The sequence below is a fragment of the Dromiciops gliroides genome, chromosome 2 (assembly GCF_019393635.1).
Source record: "Dromiciops gliroides isolate mDroGli1 chromosome 2, mDroGli1.pri, whole genome shotgun sequence".
Classification (NCBI taxonomy): domain Eukaryota; kingdom Metazoa; phylum Chordata; class Mammalia; order Microbiotheria; family Microbiotheriidae; genus Dromiciops; species Dromiciops gliroides.
This window is the reverse complement of record NC_057862.1, coordinates 468,220,891-468,243,643: the sequence shown is the minus strand read 5'-3', so window position 1 is coordinate 468,243,643 and position 22,753 is coordinate 468,220,891. Positions and strand designations below refer to the sequence as shown.

General features: G+C 40.1%; 1 protein-coding gene across 3 annotated transcripts in view; it reads left to right on the top strand.

Annotated features, from left to right (window-relative positions):
• ADCY3 (adenylate cyclase 3) overlaps positions 1 to 22,753 on the top strand; it is a 130,071-nt gene that overhangs the window by 81,670 nt on the left and 25,648 nt on the right. For all 3 annotated transcript variants that reach the window (XM_043989254.1, XM_043989255.1, XM_043989253.1), the window contains exons 7-9: positions 11,004 to 11,162; positions 13,496 to 13,676; positions 19,897 to 20,040. In XM_043989254.1, the coding sequence (XP_043845189.1) occupies positions 11,004 to 11,162; positions 13,496 to 13,676; positions 19,897 to 20,040 (484 nt within the window). The remainder of the gene's footprint in view (positions 1 to 11,003; positions 11,163 to 13,495; positions 13,677 to 19,896; positions 20,041 to 22,753) is intronic.

Genomic DNA, 22,753 nt, shown 5'->3' with positions numbered 1-22,753 from the left:
TTTTCATTCTCCTTAATGAATATTTATTGTTTCTATGATTTGTTCTTTGATGCACTTATTCTTTAGGATTAGATTATTTAGTTTTCAATTAATTTTTATCCTATGTCTCCATGGTCCTTTATCAAATATTATTTTTATTGTATTATGGTCTGGAAAGGATTCATTTAGTATTTCTGCTTTTCTGTACTTGTTTATGAGTTTTTAAAGTCCTAATACATGGTCAGTTTTTTTGAAGGTGCCATGTACAGCTAAGAAAAAGGTATACTTTGTATTTCCATTCAGTTTTCTCCAGAGGCCTATGATATCTAACTTTTCTAAAATTCTATTTGTCTTCTTAACTTCTTTCTTCTTTATTTCATGATTAGATTTACCTAGTTCTGAGAGGAGAAAGTTGAGGTCTTCCTCTAGTAAAGTTTTACTATCTATTTCTTCCTATAACTTGTTTAGCTTTTCCTTTAAGCATTTGGACACTATATCATTTGGAACATATGTTTAATATTGATATTACTTCACTTTGCATGGTACCTTCTAGCAAAATGTAATTTCCCAGCTTATCTCTTTTAATTAAGAATATTTTTGCTTTGCTTTGTTTGAAATCATGATTACTACCACTGCCTTTTTTTTAAACCTTAGCTAAAACATAATAGATTCTGCTCCAGACCCTTATTTTTACTTTGTGTCTCTCTGTTTCGAGTATTTTTTTTGTAAACAATATATTGATGGATTCTGTTTTCTAATTCATTCTGCTATCTTCTTCCTTTTATGGATGAATTCATTCTATTCACATTGATAGCTATGATTACTAACTGTGTATCTCCTTTCATCCTATTTTTTCCTATTTATCCATTGCTCTTTCTCTTCTCCTTTCCTCTCTTCTCCTCCCTCTCTTTTTCTCTCCTCTCCCCTTTTCTCAATTCTCCTCTCATTCCCTCCTCTCTGTTTCTCCCTCCTCAGAAATCATTTTTGATTGGGTAAAGTAGTTTTCCATACCCAACTGAGTGTGTATGTTGAACCAGTTCTAATGAGTGAAGTTTAAGCATTGCCTACTCACTCCCATTCCTTCATTCATTGTAAAGCTCTTTCTTGCATGCCTCTTTTATGTGAGGATAATTTTCCCTATTGTTCCTCTCTATTTCTGTCTCTCCCAGTGCATCCCTTTTTCTTACCCCTCAATTTTTTTTTGAGATCATACCATCATAGTCAACTTACACATATATACTGTGTCTCTGTATACTCCCTCTAAGTGCCCTAAAAATTATAAAGTTCTTAAAAGTTACAAATATCATCTTCCCTTATAGAAAGGTAAACAGTTTAAACTTATTGAGTTCCTTATGATTTCAATTTCATGTTTACCTTTTTCATATTTCTCTTGGGTCTTGTATTTGAATGTTAAATTTTCTATTCAGCTTTGGTCTTTTCATCAGGAATGCTTGATAGTCCTCTGTTTTATTAAAATTCCATTTTTTCCTTTGAAGCATTATATTCAATTTTGCTGAATAGGTTATTCTTTGTTATAATCCTAACTCCTCTGCCTTCTGGAATATCATATTCCAATCCCTCCACTTCTTTAATGTGGAAGCTGCTAAATCTTGTATAATCCTGACTGTGGCTCCATGGTATTTAAATGTTTTTATGATTGCTTGCAATATTTTCTCCTTAACCTGGGAGTTCTGGAATTTGGCTATAATATTGCTGGGAGTTTTCATTTTGTGATCTTTTTCAGGAGGTGATTGGTAGATTCTTTCAATTTCTATTTTACTTTCTTGTTCTAGAACATCAGAACAGTTTTCTTTGATTATTTCTTTAAAAAAATATTTCACATTTTCTTCTTTTTGGGGGCCTGAAACAATTCACATTTTTCTTTAAGGCTTTGCATGTAGCTGTTTTAACATTGTTGTCTTCTGAGTTTGTGTTTTAATCTTCCTGTCTTCATAGTAACTTTCTGTGGTCAAGTTATTTATTTATTTATTTATTTTGGTTCTTTGCTCATTTTTTCAGCTTATTCTGTTCCCAGTGTGGAGGGGGCATTGTCCCAAGCTTCAGGTTTTTCATGTTGTTCTTTTCAGAGGTAGTTGGTGGGGGAGTTTCTTTCAGTTTTCAGTTCCTTCAAGGTGTTGTGATCTGGAAAGAGGTGTAGTTACTGCTGTCCTGGCTTGTACTCTTGCTTTTACCCAGGAAGGGAACTTGCTCCCTTGTAGCTGCAATTGCTAGCACTCCTCCTGGCTATAGAACTAGGACCAGGTCTCCTACTCTCCTGTAGCCACAAATACTAGTTTTCCTTTCTTCCTCGGAACTAAAACCAGGGCCCCTTTTTCCCTGTGGTCGCAAGAATTAGTGTTCCTCTTTTCCCTAGAACTGTGATCCAGAACTGCTTATGGGCAATGCAACAGGATCCTATACTCAGTGCCAGCAGAGTCCCTTCTAATATCTTTCTGATCAACTGTCTGATTCCTTTACCATATTTGGGCTAAGAACTTTCAAAGTTGCTGCCACTGTTGTTGCAGCTGCCTCCAAGGACTATTGCTAGTGTTTCCATGGTAGGGGATGAGGTCTGGGCTGACCCACCCCCACCCCAATATTGCATTATTACAATATTACTTCCTGCTAATATCCTAAGTTGTCTTGGGTTAGAAAAAATATCTCACTATGGCTTTTGTGGGCTCTGCCATACCAGCATCGAATGTGAGGCATTATTTTAAAGTTGTGTGAAGAAGAATGTTGGGAGAGCTTGACTGAGTTGCTACCTGTATTATGCCACCTTAGCTTCACCCCGCCAGGTTTTTTAGATTAAATTTTTTCAATGAACAATAATTGATTTTCTCTCCCTTTCCACCCTCCCCCCACTATCAAAAAAAGTAAAACAAAACCCTAGCAACACTTTTGTATAATTAAACAAAATCTATTCCCATATTGACCATATCAAAAAAAAGGTTTCATTCTGTGCATAGGGGTCATTTTCTACATATATAGATATGATATTATGTACATATAATATATAATAAATGACATATATAATAGTAAAGACAATATAATTACATGCATAATTATATAAGTAGAAAATAATTCCTGTGTACAGGTATATTATAAGTATTTTAATATATATAGGCACACATATACACACATACCAATATGTGGATGTTTATAAATATATGTAAATATATACATCATATTTTTGTTTTGTTCAGTCATTTCCCAGCCATATCTGACTCTTTGTGACCTTATTTTAGGGTTTTCTTGGCAGGATACTAGAGTGGTTTGCCATTTCTTCTCCAGCTTTTTTTTTTTGTTTTTGTTTTTTTTTGTTTTTTGGGTTGGGTTTTTTTGGTTGTTTTTTTTTTTTTTTTTGCGGGGCAATGGGGGTTAAGTGACTTGCCCAGGGTCACACAGCTAGTAAGTGTCAAGTGTCTGAGGCCAGATTTGAACTCAGGTACTCCTGAATCCAGGGCCAGTGCTTTATCCACTGTGCCACCTAGCCACCCCCCAAAGTAAGATTTTTTTTTTTAAAGTGAGGCAATTGGGGTTAAGTGACTTGCCTAGGGTCACACAGCTAGTAAGTGTCAAGTGTCTGAGGCCAGGTTTGAACTCAGGTCCTCCTGACTACAGGGCCAGTGCTCTATCCACTGCACCACCTAGCTGCCCCCCCCTTTTTTTTACTAATGAGGAACTGAGGCAAACAGAGTTAAATGACTTGCCCAGGGTAACACAGCTAAGGAAGTGTCTGGGGCCAGATTTGAACCCACCTTACTGCTTTGGAGACAGGGGGAGGGCAAGGAGGGAAGGAGCAATAGAATTTAGAACTCAAAACTTTAAATAAAATGTTTATTATCAAAAATAAAATAATAAAAGAGCTTAAAACAGAAATATCAAAAAAAAAGATCTGAACCCACAAAGATGAGTCTTCCTGACTTCACACCCGGCACATTCTATCCACATATACATACTTGTATGTCTATATGTCTCTCTTTGTATATATGTGTGTGTGTGTGTGTGTGTGTGTGTGTGTGTGTGTGTATATATATATATACATGTATATATATATATACACACACACACACATATATATACATATACATACACACAAATATTATATACCTAATATATGTGTCTCTGCACAAAGGCAATTCTGTCTTACTTAAATTCAATTCACGCACAAGTCAAGACATCACTGTGATGTCATTGGTCCTCTTCAACAACAAATGACAAACAATGGAAAGAAGATCAATTAAAGTCAACAGTGTGACATGGCAGCCAAAACCCTTGATATGAGAATCCACTGACTTCCATTCTTGTCTTTGTAGTTAAGTACAATGTCAGTGCATAGCACAGTGCCTGATACAGAGCGTGTGCTTAATCAATACTTATTGACTTGACTTGCCTTACACCTTGTCGGCACCTGCTTTGGAATATTGCATTCCATTCTGTCTTCCCAGACCTTAATATGGCATCTCCCATCTCAGTGCCTTTGTACAAACTGTCCCCCATGCCTGGACTGCTCTTCCTCCCATCTGCCTCCTAGAATCCCTGACTTCTTTCAAGGCTCATATCAAGTGTCACGTGTTATAGAAAACCTTTCCTGATCCACACCCTTGTATGTTCTTTCCCTCCTAAAGTCACTTGGAATTTACTTATTCATTTTACTTTATGTATATGTTGTATCTCTTCAGTAAAATGTAAGCTCATGGGGAGCAAAGACTATTTCTTTCTTGTTTTTGTATCCCCAGCACCTATCCAGGTGTCTGGCATCCCGCAGGTGATTAATAAATGCATCACCTAGAATTGACTTTCTTGTGGCACAACTCCCTCCCCCCACCTTGCCAGTAGGTGACCCATAACTAGAGATCCCGTGTGCCCCCATCTCACCTTTGTTAGACTTTACTCTGCTATAATACTGCTGGTGGATGTTAGGTGAGTGCATTGAAGAAGGCAACGTGGGCCAGTCCAAGAGGTAGACTGGAAACTTACATAAGGAGGTACCCCATGAAATGAAAGACACAGAAAAGACAGACATGGTGGTAAATTGGCAACTCACTTCCTCATTCAGTCAGCCTCATTGTATTCCCCCAGTCTGCAAGGCCACTCTAATCCCCTGCTCAGATTTTGAGAACTTGCTTTTTCTCTATTACCTCTAGAGTGGTTTGTTTCATTCTCAGAACATCTTGTTCCCTCTCACAGTGCCCTAGCCTGTAGCAACCCCTTTTTTTCTAAATAAGGCTCTGCTTTCACCTTGTTCCTGAAGATCCACTTAGGTTGTCATCATTGTTCTTCCACTCTGCTGAACACTGACCCAGAATGGCTTAATGATTTTTTTCTTTATCAGTAGCAACGAAGTGGCCTCAATCCCTTTGTTAAGTCTTTAACTAGCTGTGTGACTCTGGGCAAGTCACTTAACCCTGTTTGCCTCAGTTTCCTCATCTGTAAAATGAGCTGAAGAAGGAAATGGCAAAACCCCTCCAGGATCTCTGCCAAGAAAACCCCAACTGGGATCATGAAGAGTCAGATGTGACTGAAGAACAATAGGAGGTCAACTTTCAGCAACAGAAAGAGAGGGAATTAAAAAAAAGAAAATGAGGGAATTTAACTTTCTTTAGGACTTAAAGATTGTGGAACAGCTGTACATGTAACAGCTGGCAAATGTGGATTCTTTCAGATCAGTCTTCCACATATCTCCATTTCTTTGCATCACCACTATTAATAAATCAATCAGGGGGCAGTTAGGTGGCCCAGTGGATAAAACACTGGCCCTAGATTCAGGAGGACCTGAGTTCAAATCCAGCCTGAGACACTTGACACTTGCTAGCTGTGTGACCTTGGGCAAGTCAGTTAACCCTCATTGCCCTGCCAAAAAAAAATCAATGAACATTTATTAAACCCATACAGTATGCCAGGCACTTTGTTAAAACACTGAGAATACAAGGACAACAGTGAAACATTACTGGCCCTCAAGAAGATTACATTTTAAAGGGGAATAAAATATGAATATATACTACAACACACACATAATACAAAATGAATACAGGGTAGTTTTAGGAAGGAGTCAGAGGTGTGTTGGAGCCACCTTGAATAGACTTGGGAAAACCAACTGTTAAATTTTCATTGTGAACATTTACATCTTGGAAATCAGCAAATGCTACAAATCAGGGCTTGATTTATTGTTTTGTTAATTGACTGAACTTAAGAAGTGATGGATCTGGGGGCAGCTAGGTGGTGCAGTGGATAGAGTACCAGCTCTGGAGTCAGGAGGACCTGAGTTCAAATCCGGCCTCAGACACTTAACACTTACTAGCTGTGTGACCCTGGGCAAGTCACTTAACTTCATTGCCCCACAAAAAAAAAGGTAGTTATGGAGGAAATGTTTATAATGCATTTTAAACTTACAAGTGTATAATGTATACTTTTTTTTTGAGAGCTGGTTGTTAAACATTTACCAGCATACCCCTGGAAGTACACTGGCAGCTGTGGGGATCAGGAAAGTTTTAGTGCTTGAACTGAGTCTTGAAAGAAAGCAGTAGAAGTGAGGAAAGAGTACCATAAAGGTATGGGGGGACAACCACAGCAAAGGCATGGATATAGGTCATGGAGTGTCATATGTGGAACAGTGAGTAAGCCAAAGGAAGTCAATGAGGCTAGCGAAGGTGTCACAGGGCGTTAAGTGGAATGCTTGAGTGAACTGGGTATATTTAGCCTAGAAATGAGAAAATTTAGGTAAGAGGAGTATTATATCTGTTTTCTGATGTCTGAAGGATTGTCACATGGATGAGAAATTCAACTTCTTATTGGCTGCAAAGGGCAAAATTAGCAGCAATGGGTACAAAGACACAAAGGGCATATTTAGTCTTGATATAAGAGGAAATTTCCTTAATATGAGAACTACCCTAAAGTAGAATGAATGGTTGCAGCAAGTAGTGAGTCCCCTGGACAGAAACTTTTAAGCAAAGTTTTGATGATCACTTGTTAGGTATGTTGTTGTTGGAATTCTTCCAGAATGGGTCAGAATAGACAGCCACTAATGTCCCTTCCAACTCTGAAGTTCTGTATAGGATCTGAAAGAGTCCTTCAGTGTTTGCAAGATGACACTAAAGAAATAAGGTAGATTTTTTTATCTGGTTTATGGAAATTGGTCTCAGTATTTTATAATCCCATTAGGAGGGAGGAGGATAATTGTCACTTTCAACACGAAGAATTCCTAGTCAGAAATGACATTTCCTCCATCTGGTTTCACATAGCATTTTGTTTGTTCCAGTCTTGCAGTCTCCAGAGAGCTATGAGCACTTGTCCATAGCTTTCTAAGTAAGAAACCAGAGGCCCAAGTTCCCACAGGAGCTCTTGGCCAACAGAGTCCATGCCCATGCATGCCCAGGTGACTTGAGAGGAGAATTCCTGTGAGTGGATGATAGACAGCAGTGAGGGCAGTGACAGAGCTCCCAAAGAAGCACACAGTAGAGGCAGAAGTGTGCTTGCTCATTCAGTAGCCTTTTGTAGGGTTGTTTCCCTACCGCATCCTCCCCAGCATGCCCTTTGAATGTAAATCCTGCTCTTCTGCACTCTGGTCTGTCCTTTGAATACCAAAAAAGTTAAAAAAAGAAAGAAAGGAAGGAAGGAAGGAAGGAAGGAAGGAAGGAAGGAAGGAAGGAAGGAAGGAAGGAAGGAAGGAAGGAAGGAAGGAAGGAAGGAAGGAAGGAAGGAAGGAAGAAAGGAAGAAAGAAAGGAAGAAAGAAAGAAAAGAAAGAAGGTCTGAAAGCAGTCTTCGCTCTCTTTTAAATGTCATTGAAAGAAGTGACTCCTCCAAGAGTGCATCTTCCCTAGAGTCTGCCTGTCCTTAGGGAGCATCCATATTATTGGGGGCATGCAACTGTACATATGCTTGAATCTCCACCAATGCCCCCTTTGGTGTTTTACAGTTATATATTTAATAAATGTTGTGAGGATCAAAGAGGCAATACTTGTAAAATGTCTGGCATATGGTAGGTGCTGAATGAATGCTTATTTCCTTGCCTCTTCTCATTTCCCTTCAAAGACAAAAATGAAAGCTAGATCCTTTCCTGCAATGAAAATGTGGTCTTCATTCCATTAGAGATGATGGTGGCCAAAGATTTCAAAGAATAGTTCCATCAGTGTTAGTGTGTTCTCTGCTGGGGCAGAGTACAACCTAATCAGATGGTCTTTGTGAGTTGCTGTGGCCAAAAATATTCCTTACCTAGTAATGAGCATAGGAGTAGAGAGATATTCAGGAAACAGTTAAGATTTTCGGGTTCTGTACCAGATTATTTCTACTTTTTTCACTACTAGGCATATAGTAATTTCTTCTTTTTATTTCTTCCATCGAGGATCTGAAGGATAGTCTCTCTTACTACTTCCATTTGCAAGCAATGAGCCTTATTACTGATTTTCTATGTGACCAAGAAGATGAGAAAATGGAGGGGCTTGACAGGGAGAAAGTCACATCCAAGGAGTCTCTATATCCAGCAGTATATAATTCAGGCTTCCCTAAAAAGTCTGAATGCACTCTTCAGTGCACTTCTTTTAAAAAATTATGAATTTCACAAGCAACAAAGAAAAGCATTTCAATAAACAAAAAACAAACTCTATAGGAAACTGAAATTCTCTTATGTACTGCTTTTAAGGTGGATATTAAATGTTGCATGCTAGTAACAAAACTTCCCAGCTTGCCTATGTCCCTTTTTGAATTTCCTTCTGCTCTTTTCTGTGTATTTTGTCTTCCTTCCTTCCTTCCTTCCTCCCTCCCTCCCTTCCTTCCTCCTTCCTTTTCCTTCTTTTTCTTCCTTTCTCCCTTTCTCTTTCTTTCTCTCTATCTTTTTCTCTTCTTTCTTTCCCTCCTTCCTTCCTTCCTTTCATCATTCCCATTACCCACTGATGACCCATCCCTCAAATAGTAGCTTTCCCTTGCAGCCCATAAATATAGGTAGGCAGAACAAATCAACACATGATCTACATGTGTAAATGTCATTCCATCATCTCTCTGCTCAGAGCTAGGTGGCATGATTTATCATGAGTCTCCTGGTGGTTGTTGTTGGTCATTGCATTAATTGACAGTTGTTCAAAATTATTTTCCTTTGTGTTACTATGGTCATCATGTAATCTGTCTTCCAGGTTCTGATCACTTCATTCTGCATTGGTTCTTGCAAGTTTTTCACATGCTTCTCTCCATCTGTTCTTTTCTGCATTTCTTATGGTGCAATAATGCTCTAATTACATTCATATGCCATAAAGGACTAAATGTCCTTTTTCAGCTGATAGGCACTAACTTTATTTCTAGTTTTTTGTAGTAACAAAAAGAGCTTCTATAAATATGCATGTGGATCCTTTCCTTCTTCCTTTAAGCACCTATGGGCTCCAAGAGGGAGCAGAGTGATTTTAGTGATTTGGGGGATGTGGGTTCAAGTTCAGGCATCTACCAAGAGTGCATTCATGTTCTTTTCCTACCTAAGCCCCTCTAACAACTGTTAGACATCTTCATTGAACAGGGTTTTTTTTGCATCTGTGCCAGTCGTATGGGTGTGAAGTCAAACCTTTTTTTTTAATGTTTAGTTGTTTTAACCTGCATTTATTTTTCATTAGTAAGATTACCTTATGCCCTAACTAAATTCAGTTTTGGCTTTGCACCTTTTGTCCAGATTTCACCTATGCAGATAAAGCTAGAAAACTTGTGATTGTGAGTAGTTTTCTGCTACAGTATTGATTGACTATATTATAAATATGGGCATGGAATGTGATGAGAAAGGCTTCACACTGGAGAGTAGAACTCTAGGTGAGAAATGGGAGTGTTGAGGTAATAATAACAACAATAATAATATAATAACTAGCATTTCCATAGTGCCTTAAGTTTGGAAAAGTGATTTACATTATGTTCTTTTATTTAATCCTCACAACCACTCTGGGATAAGTATTGTTATCCCCATTTTGCAGATGAAAATACTGAGGCTGAGACTGGTTATGTGACTTACCCAGTGTAACACAGTGCATGAGTGCCCAAGGCAGGATTTGAACTCATCTCTTCCTGATTCCAAGTCTAGCATTCTATGCGGTGTACTATTTAGCTGAATTAACTCCCCTTGCCCATTCCTTTTACAGTCTGGCTTCAACCTACTTTTTTTTCTTTTTTTTTTTTTTTTGCGAGGCAACGGGGGTTAAGTGACTTGCCCACAGTCACACAGCTAGTAAGTGTCAAGTGTCTGAGGCCGGATTTGAACTCAGGTACTCCTGAATCCAGGGCCAGTGCTTTATCCACTGTACCACCCAGCTGCCCCCTTCAACCTACTTTTTTAGGCTGATTACATATTACTCCTTTTCACATACTTGACATTCTAACCAAACTGACCTTTTGCTATTCCCCAAAGTTAGCACTTATATCCTGTATCTGTGCCTTTGTGCAGACTGTCCATCATGCCAGGAATGCATTTCTTCCTGACTTGTGCTGCTTTCAACCCCTATCTCCCATCAAGGCTCAGCTCCCATGCCACCTCCTACAGGAAGCTTTTCTTCATTTCCCCTAATCATTAGAGCACTCTCTCTCCTCCCTCTGATTATCATATGTATGTATGTACATACACACACACACACACACACACACATTTTGTTGTTGTTGTTGAGTTGTTTTTGTTATATCCTACTTCATAATCCCATTTGGGGTTTTCTAGGGTTTCTACTCTGTGTGTGTATATAGACACATAAAAAATATATATCATATATATGTTTATATATGATATATTTGTATACACATAGTACTTAGCTTTATATGTATACATATATACAAATATGTACACAGTACTTATCTATTTATACACACACATAGAGTACTTATTTATATCTTGTATCCTCCTGGTAGAAGATAAACTCCTTGAAAGTAGGGACTATTCTTCATTTTGTTTTATATTCCTAGAGTCTAGCACAGTGCCCTGCATATAATAGGTGCCTAATAAGTGCTCATCAGATTGAATCTGCTGCTCAAATGACTGTTCTTTACCTTGCATTTCCTTCCCTGGCAGGTATGTGCGGGAGAAGACAAAGACAGGGGTGGATATGCGTGTTGGTGTCCACACGGGCACTGTGCTGGGTGGCGTGCTAGGCCAGAAGCGATGGCAGTATGATGTGTGGTCCACAGATGTCACTGTTGCCAACAAGATGGAAGCTGGTGGCATCCCCGGGTGAGTGACTCCTCAGGGTCAGAGAGGGAAGAGGTGGGAAGGCTGATCTTTTCATGAGGAGGAAGACCTTCTGATCAGAACAGACCTGTATCCTCAGGGCCATGTGTCCGCTCTGCCTCCCACTTCTTGCAGATGCTGCTCCCCTTTTTAAATGAGGCTGGAACATCAGAACTGGAAAGGACCTAAGAGATCATTTAATGCAGCCTCGGTCCCTACTCAGGAAATTAAGAACCTGAGAGGGAAGTAACTTGCCAGGTTATAAGATTATAGACTTAAAGCCAGGGGACCTTTGAGTTCATCTAGTCGAACCCCCTCCTTTTACAAATGAGGAAGCTTAGTGCCTAAGGTCATACATGTAATAATTGGCAGAGCTTGGTCTTGCCCCTTGGTCTTCTGATGTTCTTCCTACCGTGCCTCACTGCTTCATAGGTTAGTGCGTTAATATCCCCTGGGAGGGGGTATTAGTATTTTAATACAGGATCAGGAGTTCATACTGGAGTTGATTGTTAAATTTTCAATGTGAGCATTTACTCCTCAGAAATGGACAGATGCTACAAATTAGAGCATAATTTATTGTTTTATTGATTGTCTTGACTTAAGAAAGTAATGGATAAAAGGTTAATAATGTTGATTAAAAATGTCTTGAGTGCATGGGGGGTGGGGGGAGCTGATTGTTAAACATCTACTAGTCCACTGCTGTATGCAACTACTAAAAAGCCTTTAAGACCCAAAGGAATGAATTTCAATCAGAAAAATTTTAGGGCCCAATTTTGGGGAAAATGAGTAGATTATGCCAGTCGTGTTTTATAACATTTGGCAGTATTTCCCAGCCCCAAATCTGGTGATAAATTGCAGGATTCACCTACCAATTCAAGTCATTTATTAATCATTTCTAGACTAAGAATGCACTTTTATACAGCCTTTTGTGCATATGAAGCTGTTTGAGGCTCATCCTGAGTATGAAAAGTAGGGAATGCAAATATTATTGTCCCCATTTTACAGACAGGAAAACTGAAGCTCAGAGAGGTTATGTGACAGCTAGTGAGAGGCAGAGCCAAGGCTAGAATGCAGGTCTCCTGACTCCAGGTCTGGCCCTCTTCCCACTATTGCGTCCTGAGGATCATCGAGCATATCTAGCCTTAGAGCTGGAAGGAATTTCAGAAGCCATTTGGTCCATCTAGTCCTCACTTTACAGATGAGGACACTGAGGCCCAGGGAAGGGAAGTGACTCCCAGGGTCACACAGGTAGTATCAGAGGTGAGATTTCAACCCAGGTCCTTTGACTTGGGAGTATGAGAGTCAGTATGGGAGGAATGAGTCACCTTGGGCCTTCTTGACTTGGCCTGTTTTATTTTAGGCTGCACAGCTATTTAGAGGAATAGCTGAAGCTTGGGAGAGGGGATGATGACAGGAGCTAGCTAGCTTTCTTGCTTGCTTGCTTTCTTCATTCATTTTGCAGTTTCTATTTTTCTTTTTTTTGGTGAGGCAATTGGGGTTAAGTGACTTGCCCATGGTCACACAGCTAGTAAGTGTTGTGTCTGAGGCCGGATTTGAACTCAGGTACTCCTGAATCCAGAGCTGGTGCTTTATCCACTGCGCCATCTAGCTGCCCCTATTTTTCTTAATTACATGTAAAAAAAGTTTTTAACATTCATTAAAAAAAAATTTTTGAGTTCCAAATTCTTTCTCTCTGCCCTCCCCACCTTGAGAAGGCAATCAATTTAATAAAGATTATACATGTTCAGTAATGCAAGACTTATTTCCATATAAGTCGTATTGCAAAAGAAAACAAAGACCAGAGAGAGAGAGAGAGAGAGAGAGAGAGAGAGAGAGAGAGAGAGAGAGATCAAGAAATTAAGAAAAGTATGCTTTGATCTGTATTCAGACTCCATCAGTTCTCTGGAGATTGATAGCATTTTCCATCATGAACCCCTTAGAATTGTCTTAGATCATTGTATTGCTGATAGTAGCTAAGTCATTCACAGCTGATCATTGTACAGTATTGCTATTACTATGTACAATGTTCTCCTGGTTCTGTTTACTCCATTTTGCATCACTTCCTGTAAGTCTTTACAGGTTTTTCTGAAATTGTCCTGTTCATCATTTCTTACAGCACAATAGTATTCCATCACAATCACATACCACAGCTTGTTTAGCCATTCCCCAGTTGATAGGCATCCCCCCAGTCTCTAGTTCTTTGTCACCACAAAAAGAACTGCCACGAATATTTTTGTAATATATAGGTGTTTTTCCTTTTGATGCCAGAAATTTTAGAATTTGGTGCTAGGGTTGTCATAGAAACTACAGTACTGACTGTCCCCCTATGACTCTAGGCGTGTACACATCTCACAGAGCACCATGGACTGCCTGAAGGGTGAGTTTGAAGTGGAGCCAGGTGATGGAGGCAGCCGCTGTGACTACCTGGATGAAAAAGGCATCGTCACCTACCTCATTTGTTCTCCTAAACCCGTGTCTCCAGATCAGCAGCAGACCCCTAATGGTATCAATGGCACAGTGAGTACCCATCTCTCCCTACTTCACCTCTGAGCCCATGTGGTCACTAGCATCTCCTCTAATGGAGAGGAAGAGAGGATAGAGAGAGTTAAAAAATTCTAGCCTGTGAGATAAAGCTGTGCATTATGGTCATTTCTCACCACCTGGAAGTTGTGCATTGTACATTGTGGGAGTCATGAGTAGATAACACTGTCTTTGATACTTAGATGTGTTCCTGAAAATCTGAGTATAAATCATTCACAAGCAGGCTTGTTAATTAAAGAAAGGCCACCATTAATTCTTTTATCAATTAGAATATCCTTTTATTAGATAAATATGTCAATTCCATTCCTTCATATATACATTAAACCTTTATGTAAATTATAAATTTCTTATACTGGGTTGCTTAAAATGAAATACATATGTAAGATAAGACTTTGACAGAAACAGAAGGGATAGAATTTGAAAAATCAGAAGAAGCTGGCTTGGGGAAGTAAACAATGAGTTTGAGAAGACATCAGGACATCTATTCTACTCATTACCAGAATTATAATATTCTCACTTTCAATAAGAGATAGAGATTTTAAAATCAGGATACATAGTTATATGAGTATGATTTGTAAATATAAGAAGATAAAAAATAGACTTCCATGAGAACAGAGACATGTTTCGATTCTAGCATATTTATCTTGAATATTCTCTCCTCGGTAGTTTAAACGTGATTCCCAACAGAATCATGATATAGATATAGATATAGATATAGATATAGATATAGATATAGATATAGATATAGATATAGATATAGATATAGATATAGATATAGATATAGATATAGATATAGATATAGATGTAGATGTAGATGTAGATGTAGATATAGATATAGATATAGATATAGATATAGATATAGATATAGATATAGATATAGATATAGATATAGATATAGATATAGATATAGATATACACACAATATGTGTGTATATACATATACATGCACATATACATTTACATACACACATATATGTCATGTGTATGTGTGTGTTGGGGGTGGGGGAGGGCTGGTTTTTAAAAACAATTAAAGATAGTTGGAAACCAAGACATGGGTAGCCACAATGCAACTACAGTTTAACTCAATTATTACAGAATCACAGAATGTTGAGGTTGGAAGAGACCTCGAAGGCATCTAGTTCTACCCATATCTGAATAAGAAATCCTATAATATCCCCAACTAGTGATCATCTCGTCTTCCCTTGAAGAATTCTCATGGTTTGGGGGGTGGGGAGCCTACCATCTCCCAAAGCAGCCCTTTACACTTTACATTAGCTCTAACTGTTGGAAAGTTTTTCCATATATTCAATTAAGTAATACAGTTATTGTTGTGATTCTGAGGTGTTTATGGTATCCTGGATGAGTGTTTAACCTAGAGTTTGGAATATCTGGATTCAAATCCTACCTCTGACACTTATTAGCTGTGTGACCCTTGGTGGAGGGGGGGAGGGCAGTCACTTTATCTAGGTCTTAGTTTCTTTATCTTTAAAATAAGGGCATTGGACTCAATGGCTTGTGAGTTCCCATCCAGTTCTAAATTTGTGAACACTATGGTCTTTGGAGAATCGAAAATGAGGCTCACTGACCGCAATAGACAGGCACAGGGTGGATGGGCATGAGCAAGCTCCAATACATTACCAACAAAGAATTAGGCAAGAGAAACATGGTCAAAGTTGTCATCAAAGAAATACCGGAACAGAAAGGAAGACAGACTGGGCACATGGCAAGAGCCAAGAACAACTGCTAGACAGTCCATGTGCTTCATTGGTATCTTAGCAATGTCAAAAGAAAATAAGGAAAACCTATCCATCATGAGGGAGAACTTAGGGGTGTCCATGCATAAGAGGTGCACAAGATGGGCAGGCAAGGATGGGTTTTGGTCTGCACTGTTAGAGAATGTGGAAATTTATTTTGATTTGGGGACCCTACCTTTGGGCTGAGATTAGAAAGCCTTAGGCCCTCAGGGTCTCTTTTGTGTGGGAGGTGCTGGTGCCCCTCCCTCTCTGCTTCAGCTGAGCCAAAGAGCCCCGTGGGCTGTACAAGACCCCAGGTCGGACAGCTGGGGGAAGGGATCCCCAGCTCCCTCCGCCCTGAGTGGATCTAGCCGAGAGATCCCGGGCTCATCCAGACCAGGCTCTGGCATAGCCCATGCCGAGGTCCCAGGCCCACAGCAGGGGCAGGGGCCCCTGGAGCCCTGGGTGTGGTACACACGGGAGACTCAAGTACGCCGCCCCCCCCCCCACAGCTGCAGCCCTGGCTGTCAGATTAGCTTGGTGTATATGGGGGCGCAAAAAGCCCCGAGATTTGAGTGGAGAGAAGGAAGATATATATATAGAGAGAGAGACCTGGGAGTTAGACAGTTTGGGGGGACTGATAAGATTAGAAGAACAGAGAGACCGAAGGACAAGATTTGGGGGGCTGACAAGATCAAGGGAATGGAGAAGGACGCAGGGGAAGGCTAAAGGACTAGGAGCAAGGGAGAGGCTGGAAGGTTAAGAGGTTGGAGAGGAACAGACAGAAAGGGGCTCAAGGAGGGAACAGAGACTAGAGATGCTGGAAGGAGTCCAGAAGATTAAGAGGAAAGTTAGAAGAAAGTAGCTGAGCAGTGAAAGTTGAACATACCCTAAGGCAAGAGGTAGCTATGGCCCTTATTGTATTAAAAAAGTTCCAGGTGCAGCAGGTGGAAAGAGATGCCCACAATGCAGTTAGGTTGTACATTTTATTTCCCTGTATTCTTAATTTTAAATAGTATCTCATAAATAAACTCTGCTTTGATTATTTAGTTAAGAGGCTTCTTAATCTTTTGCTTATCAATTTTGGGAGTGGAGCAGTGTGGTGGAACTTTTTAAACAGCCCACATTAAATTAATAGCAGTCAGATAGCCAGTTAGTCAAAAGTCCCCAGATTAGTCATCCACAGATTAGGCCCCCCAAATTAGGCTAGTAAGTCAAAATATTTCCACAAGAACAAACTCATATTGATGAGATAGCAGGTCCACTGGAGACCATGTAGCTGCGGAATCACACAGGGTCACAACACAAAGCATATTTAGAAAGTACCATGTGATTAGTATAGATGATAAGGTGTTCTTTAGATCAGAGGAAGAAAAGAACATTTCTGACCGGTGCTCATGGAGAGGCTTCATGGAGAAGTTGCCCATAAATTATGGTTATGATTTTGATAGTCAGAAAGGGGAAAAACATTTCCTCTGGAGGGAAGGACCATGGAGAGTTTTCAGAGGCAGCTATATGTAAGATTTTGGGGGGGGGAGCAGCGAGGTGGCACAGTGGATAAAGCACAGGCCCAGGATTCAGGAGGACCTGAGTTCAAATCTGGCCTCAGACACTTGACACTTACTAGCTGTGTGACCCTGGGCAAGTCACTTAACCCTTATTTGCCCCGCCCAGAAAAAAAAAAAGATTTATTCAGGGGATGGCAGGCTAATTTAGATATAGAGAAGTATGGAGAGATAAGACCAGAAATTAATCCATCAACAAGTATTTATTAAGTACCTACTATGTGCCTAGCACTGTGCTAGGCACTAGGGATACAAATACAAAGAATGGTAAGAACCAATCTTCAATAGATATAAAGAGGCACCTAGGGGCAGCTAGGTAGCACAGTGGATAAAGCACTGGTCCTGGAGTCAGGAGGACCTGAGTTCAAATCAACTTCAGACACTTACTAGCTCTGTGACCCTGGGTAAATCACTTAACCCCAGTTGCCTTAAACATCACTGGACCCAGATGGCTCTGGAGGAGAGAGTGAGGTTGGTGACCTTTCACAGCCCTCCCTCAGTTAAATCCAATTCACTGCAAGCCATGACATCACCCCAATGTCATGATCCTCTTTGAGGACAAAGGACAAACAACAGCTTTCAAAGGAAGAAACCCAAGCCATGAGCAAGCTTATAAGAAAGGCTTCAAATCAGTAATAATTCCAGAAATGCAAATGAAAACAATTCCACCTTACTGCTCTGAAATGTCAAAAAAGGGAAAATGACAAATATTGGAAGGTCTGTAGGAAAACAGGCAGATTAATGCACTGATGGTGGATCTGTGAATTGGTCCAGCTGTTCTGGAAATTAATTTGGAACTCTGTCCCCAAAAGTTACTAAACTGCATATACCCTTTAACCCAGAGATATTGCTTCTAGGTCTATACCCCAAAGGGATCAAAGAAAGATGAATAACCCATATGTACAAAAATATTCATTTATAGTAGATCTTTTTTAGTAGCAAAGAACTGGGGGCACCCCCAACTGGAGAATGGTTAAATCAGTTATGGTATATAAACATTATGGAATACTATTGTGCTATAAGAGATGATGAATGGGGATGGTTTCAGGAAAACCTGGGAAGCTTTGTATGAAGTGATGCAAAGAGAAGTGAGCAGAACCAGGAAAACAAGTCATCCCATTGTAAAAATAGTTTTGAAAGGCATAAGAATTCTGATAATATAATTTCAGAGAATCCGTAATGATCATACTACCAACTTTTTGATAGAGAGGTAGTAGACTCAAGTTGTAGAATGAGGTATACATTTGTAGACACAATGTGGAGAATTTGTTTGGCTAGACTATCTATAATTGTTGCAAAGGTTTTGTTTTTCTCTTTTCTCGATTTGGGGAAAGGGAGGGGAGGGTGTTGTTCATAAGAACAAATCGCAAAATTTGAAATGGTTTTATAAAGAAATTTATTAGGTCATTTGGTAGAGGAGAGCTAGAAAGGAGGTGTGGTTCCCTCTCACCCAGACTGTTGAAGGTTTATTGTCTAGGGTTTAGACAAGGATGCCTGCACCACACATATACAATTAAGCAAAATTGAAAGCACAGTAGATTGAGAAAGATATGAGTAACTGTAAACATCCAATAAAATTTGGGCAAAAACACCAGGGAACCCAAAACACTAGCTTGGGTGGACCCATCAGAAGTCCTGGGTGTGGTAACCCAAAACTAGAATGCTTTGGGTGGAAACAGGATCTGGTGGAAACCAAAATCCCTTCTAGTTATCTCCAGCATTCCTAGGGAGTTATTAGGGATCAGGAGACATTCTAGGTGTCACATGGGGTTGGATTTAAACAGCGTGATAATTTTCCCAAACAATATAATAAATCATTTTTCCTTCAAGACCAGCAGGAGGAGAGGGGATTGACAGATAAAACTGACAAAGAAAAAGGTTATTAAGATATGTCTTTTGAAATGTAGAGAAGAGAACAGAAGGCAGGCCAGAAGGAATCACAGAAAAAGAAAGACAGCTTTGAAAGTAATATGTTAAATTTGTCATATACTTTAAAAGAAAAGCAAGGTGTACATAATAGATTCACAGTTTCATGTACAACGCCCTTTTTCTGTTCTCTTGCGTATGTGGAAATGCTTCTTTGGTTGTTTATTAAGTTCAGAACTTTAAAAATGACCATAAAAGCCCAAATACAAAAAATGAAACAACCTCTACTCCCCAGGAGCTCACATGCTAATGAGACAATACCACATCTAAATGTGTGCAGAAGAAATATAAGGAGGATAAGTGTGAATTAATATAAAACAACTAAATACAAGTTAGGGAGGAAAGGCACTAGCAGTTGTGAGAATCAGGAAACGTTTAATGCAGAAGGAGTTGTGTGAATTGCATCTTGAAGGAAGATGGAGGGGAGAAGGGAATGCAATCTACGTATGAGGAGGTGGCCAGTACAAATCCACCGAGATGGGAGATAAGGTCATCCAAATGTGGGTGATCGTCAAAGATCTGTGAATAAGATTGTCAAGAACAAGCATATGGAAAGAGGTGGAATAGAGAAGTTGGTTCAGAACTCTTTAAGGAATATTTTAAGTTTCTGGTTTGGGAAATAGAACAAAGAAATTTTTGACCCAGGGTTACTGGAGGATAATCTACTTCCCATCATTTCCCACCCAAGTTAAGGAAGTAAATAAAATAAGGCTAATAATAATAACTCATTTCCAAAGTTCTTTAAAGTTTTCTGTGTTCTCCTTAGTAATCCCATGAGTTAGGGAGTGTAGGTGTTATTATTCCCCTTTTGCAGAGTTTCAGAGAAGTTATGCAAGTTGCCCATGGTCACACGGCTGGGAAGCATCTGAGCCAAGGTTTGAAGTGGGCACCACAATACCTGGTCCAATGCTCTTTGCATTATGGCACACACTCTGCCCGTGGCCCCTAACTGCTGTTCTTTCCCGTTGCCAGGCCACAAAGATAGGGTTTCCGTCCTCGCAGCCCAGCTCCCCCATCCTGATCAACACCAAGGAGACCAAGGAGCCCAAGGAGCCGAATGGAAGTGTCACTGCCACCTCCCCAACTCCTGAGGAAACTGAGGATCTGGACACCCAGGTGAGCGGCAGAGGGCAGGGCAGGAGCAGCAGAGGGTCTGACTCTAGGAAAGGATCTCCTTTCCGAGAGTGGGCAGGTAAGCCCCTAGAAAAAAGCATTAACCCTGTCGTGGAGGGCAATGCTGGGAGCAAATCATGAAGACTCCTGTGGCTTCAGAGCTGGAAGGGAGCTCATCAGAGAATCCCCACCATAGCCCACCTGACAAATGGTCATCCATCCTCTACTTGGAGACCTCAAGGGAAGAAAAACCTCTTTCATCCTGAGTCTGCTCATTCCATCGCTTTGTTGTTGTTCAGGCAGACTCTTGGTGACCCCATTTGCGTTTTTCTTGGCAAAGATACTGGAGTGGTTTGCCATTTCTTTCTCCAGCTAATTTTCCAGATGAGGAAACTGAGGTAAACAGGGTTAAGTGACTTGCCCAGGGTCACACAGAGAATAAGTGTCTAAGGCTGGATTTGAACTCATGAAGATGAGTCTTTGTGACTCTAGGCCTAGCACTATGGTGCCACCTAGCTGCCCTATTCCATGGCTGCACAGTTCTTATCCATAGGAAGGTTTTCATTACACCAAACCTTTGCATCTTCTATCCATTGTTCCCAGTTCCTTCATCTAGAGCCAAATAGAACAAGTCAAAGCCTTCTTCCTTACAACCACTCCCCAAGTTCTTGGAACAGCTATCATGTCCACCTCTGGGGATCTCTTCTCCAATCTAAACAATCCCCATTCCTGCATATTATCTTCATACAACATGAACTCGTTGGCTGTCACCTTCTGGACACTTTCCCATTTATCAATGGCCTTCCTAAAATGTGGTGCCCACAGCTGAAGGCATCTTCCTGAACAGGGCAGAGGACAGGAAGATTATCACCTCCTTATTCCTAGAATCTGTCCCTCAATGTAGCCAAAAATCACATTAGATTTTTTGACTGCTGTGTTATTCTGCTATCATGCATGCAGCCCACTAAACCCCTCAGATCCTTTTCAGGCAAACGCTTCTCCTACCTTATTCTTGAGAAGTCCATTTTTTGAACCCCAGAAGCATTGTATAGCATAAATAGGACTTGACTTGAAATCAAAGAATCACAGAATTTCCAAGTTGAAAGGGGCCTCACAGTAAAACTGATCCATAAACAGAAATGCCTTCTGCCATACCTGAGAAGTAATCATCCAGTCTGCCTGAAGACCTCTAGTCATGGGCAGTGAGCTCCCTAGGCAACTCGAGTCCCCTTAGGACAGTACTAATTGTAAGGAGACCTGGGTTCTAATCTAGGCCCTGACACTAGCTAGCATTTTGCTTTGGGGCAAATCACAACTTTTCTGGGCCTATTTTCCATTTGTTAAATGTGAAGGGGCTAGATTTAGGTGGGGGAATCTGGGAAGATCAAAGGCTTCATTTACTGAAATGCACATTCTGGTGGTGACATGGACAAAATGAAGTGGGGCAATTTCATCCATCCTGGGCCTAAAAACAGTCATTGTTCCATATGTCTCCCTATGACACATGCTTTAACTTACTTGGTACTAGGGGATTTGTTTTGCTTGGCTATACATATTTATTAGGAAAGTTTAGTTGAGTTAGGGAAAGAAAGTAGATTTTTTTTTTCATTTAAAAACCCCCACAAATGTATATAAATGTATGTGTATATATGTATATATAGTTGGATTATATACTCATTATGTGTGGATATATGTGTGGATATGTGTGGATATATAAACTCATATGTATATATCTATGCATATATGCAGATACATGTGGATATATGTATATGTGTCTATATACTCACATAGGTGGATATATATACTTACACATGTATATTCTGTATACATGTATGGATATATGTATGTGTACGTGTGCACAGTGCATATGTGCACATGCAAACACATATATGTATACATGTGCATTCTGTGTATACATTTTTAAATTTTTTGGGGGGGGTGAGGCAATTGGGGTTAAGTGACTTGCCCAGGGTCATACAGCTAATAAGTGTTAAGTGTCTGAGGCCAGATTTGAACTCACGTACTCCTGACTCCAGGGCCAGTGCTCTATCCACTGCACCACCTAGCTGCCCCTAAATTTTTTTGATGAACAAAAATCTTTCCTCCCCCTATATCCCTCCACGGGGGGTGGGGAGACTAAATGAAACTCTTCTAACAAACATGCATTGTCAAACATAACAAATCCACCAGTGCCAAGTATATTAAAGCCTATATTATGAGGGGACACATGGAACAGTGACCATTTTTAGTACCATGATGGATAAAATCACCCCACTTTTCCACAAGTATCCACGTGCGTCTACATACACACACACAGCCCTGGCATTGTCTGGTAGCCAGGCTAAAGGTTTGCTACCCATGTCCAGGTGCAGAAATTGGATTATAGGCTCATAGGACCTCAGATTTAGAGCTGAATGAGACCAAAAGGTCATCTGACCCAACACTCTCATTCTCCTTCCTCGCCTTTTTGAGGTAGTTGGTTTAGATTTTAAATATAAATGTCAATTGATATTTTTGTTTTCATTTCCCCTTTATTTCCTAATCTCTCTCTCCCATCCCTGTCCCAAAGAGCCATCCTGATAATGAAAGATTAAAAAGGAAGAAAAAAGGGGTGGCTAGGTGGCACAGTGGATAAAGCATGGGCCCTGGATTCAGGAATACCTGAGTTCAAATCCAGCCTCAGACACTTGACACTTACCAGCCGTGTGACCCTGGG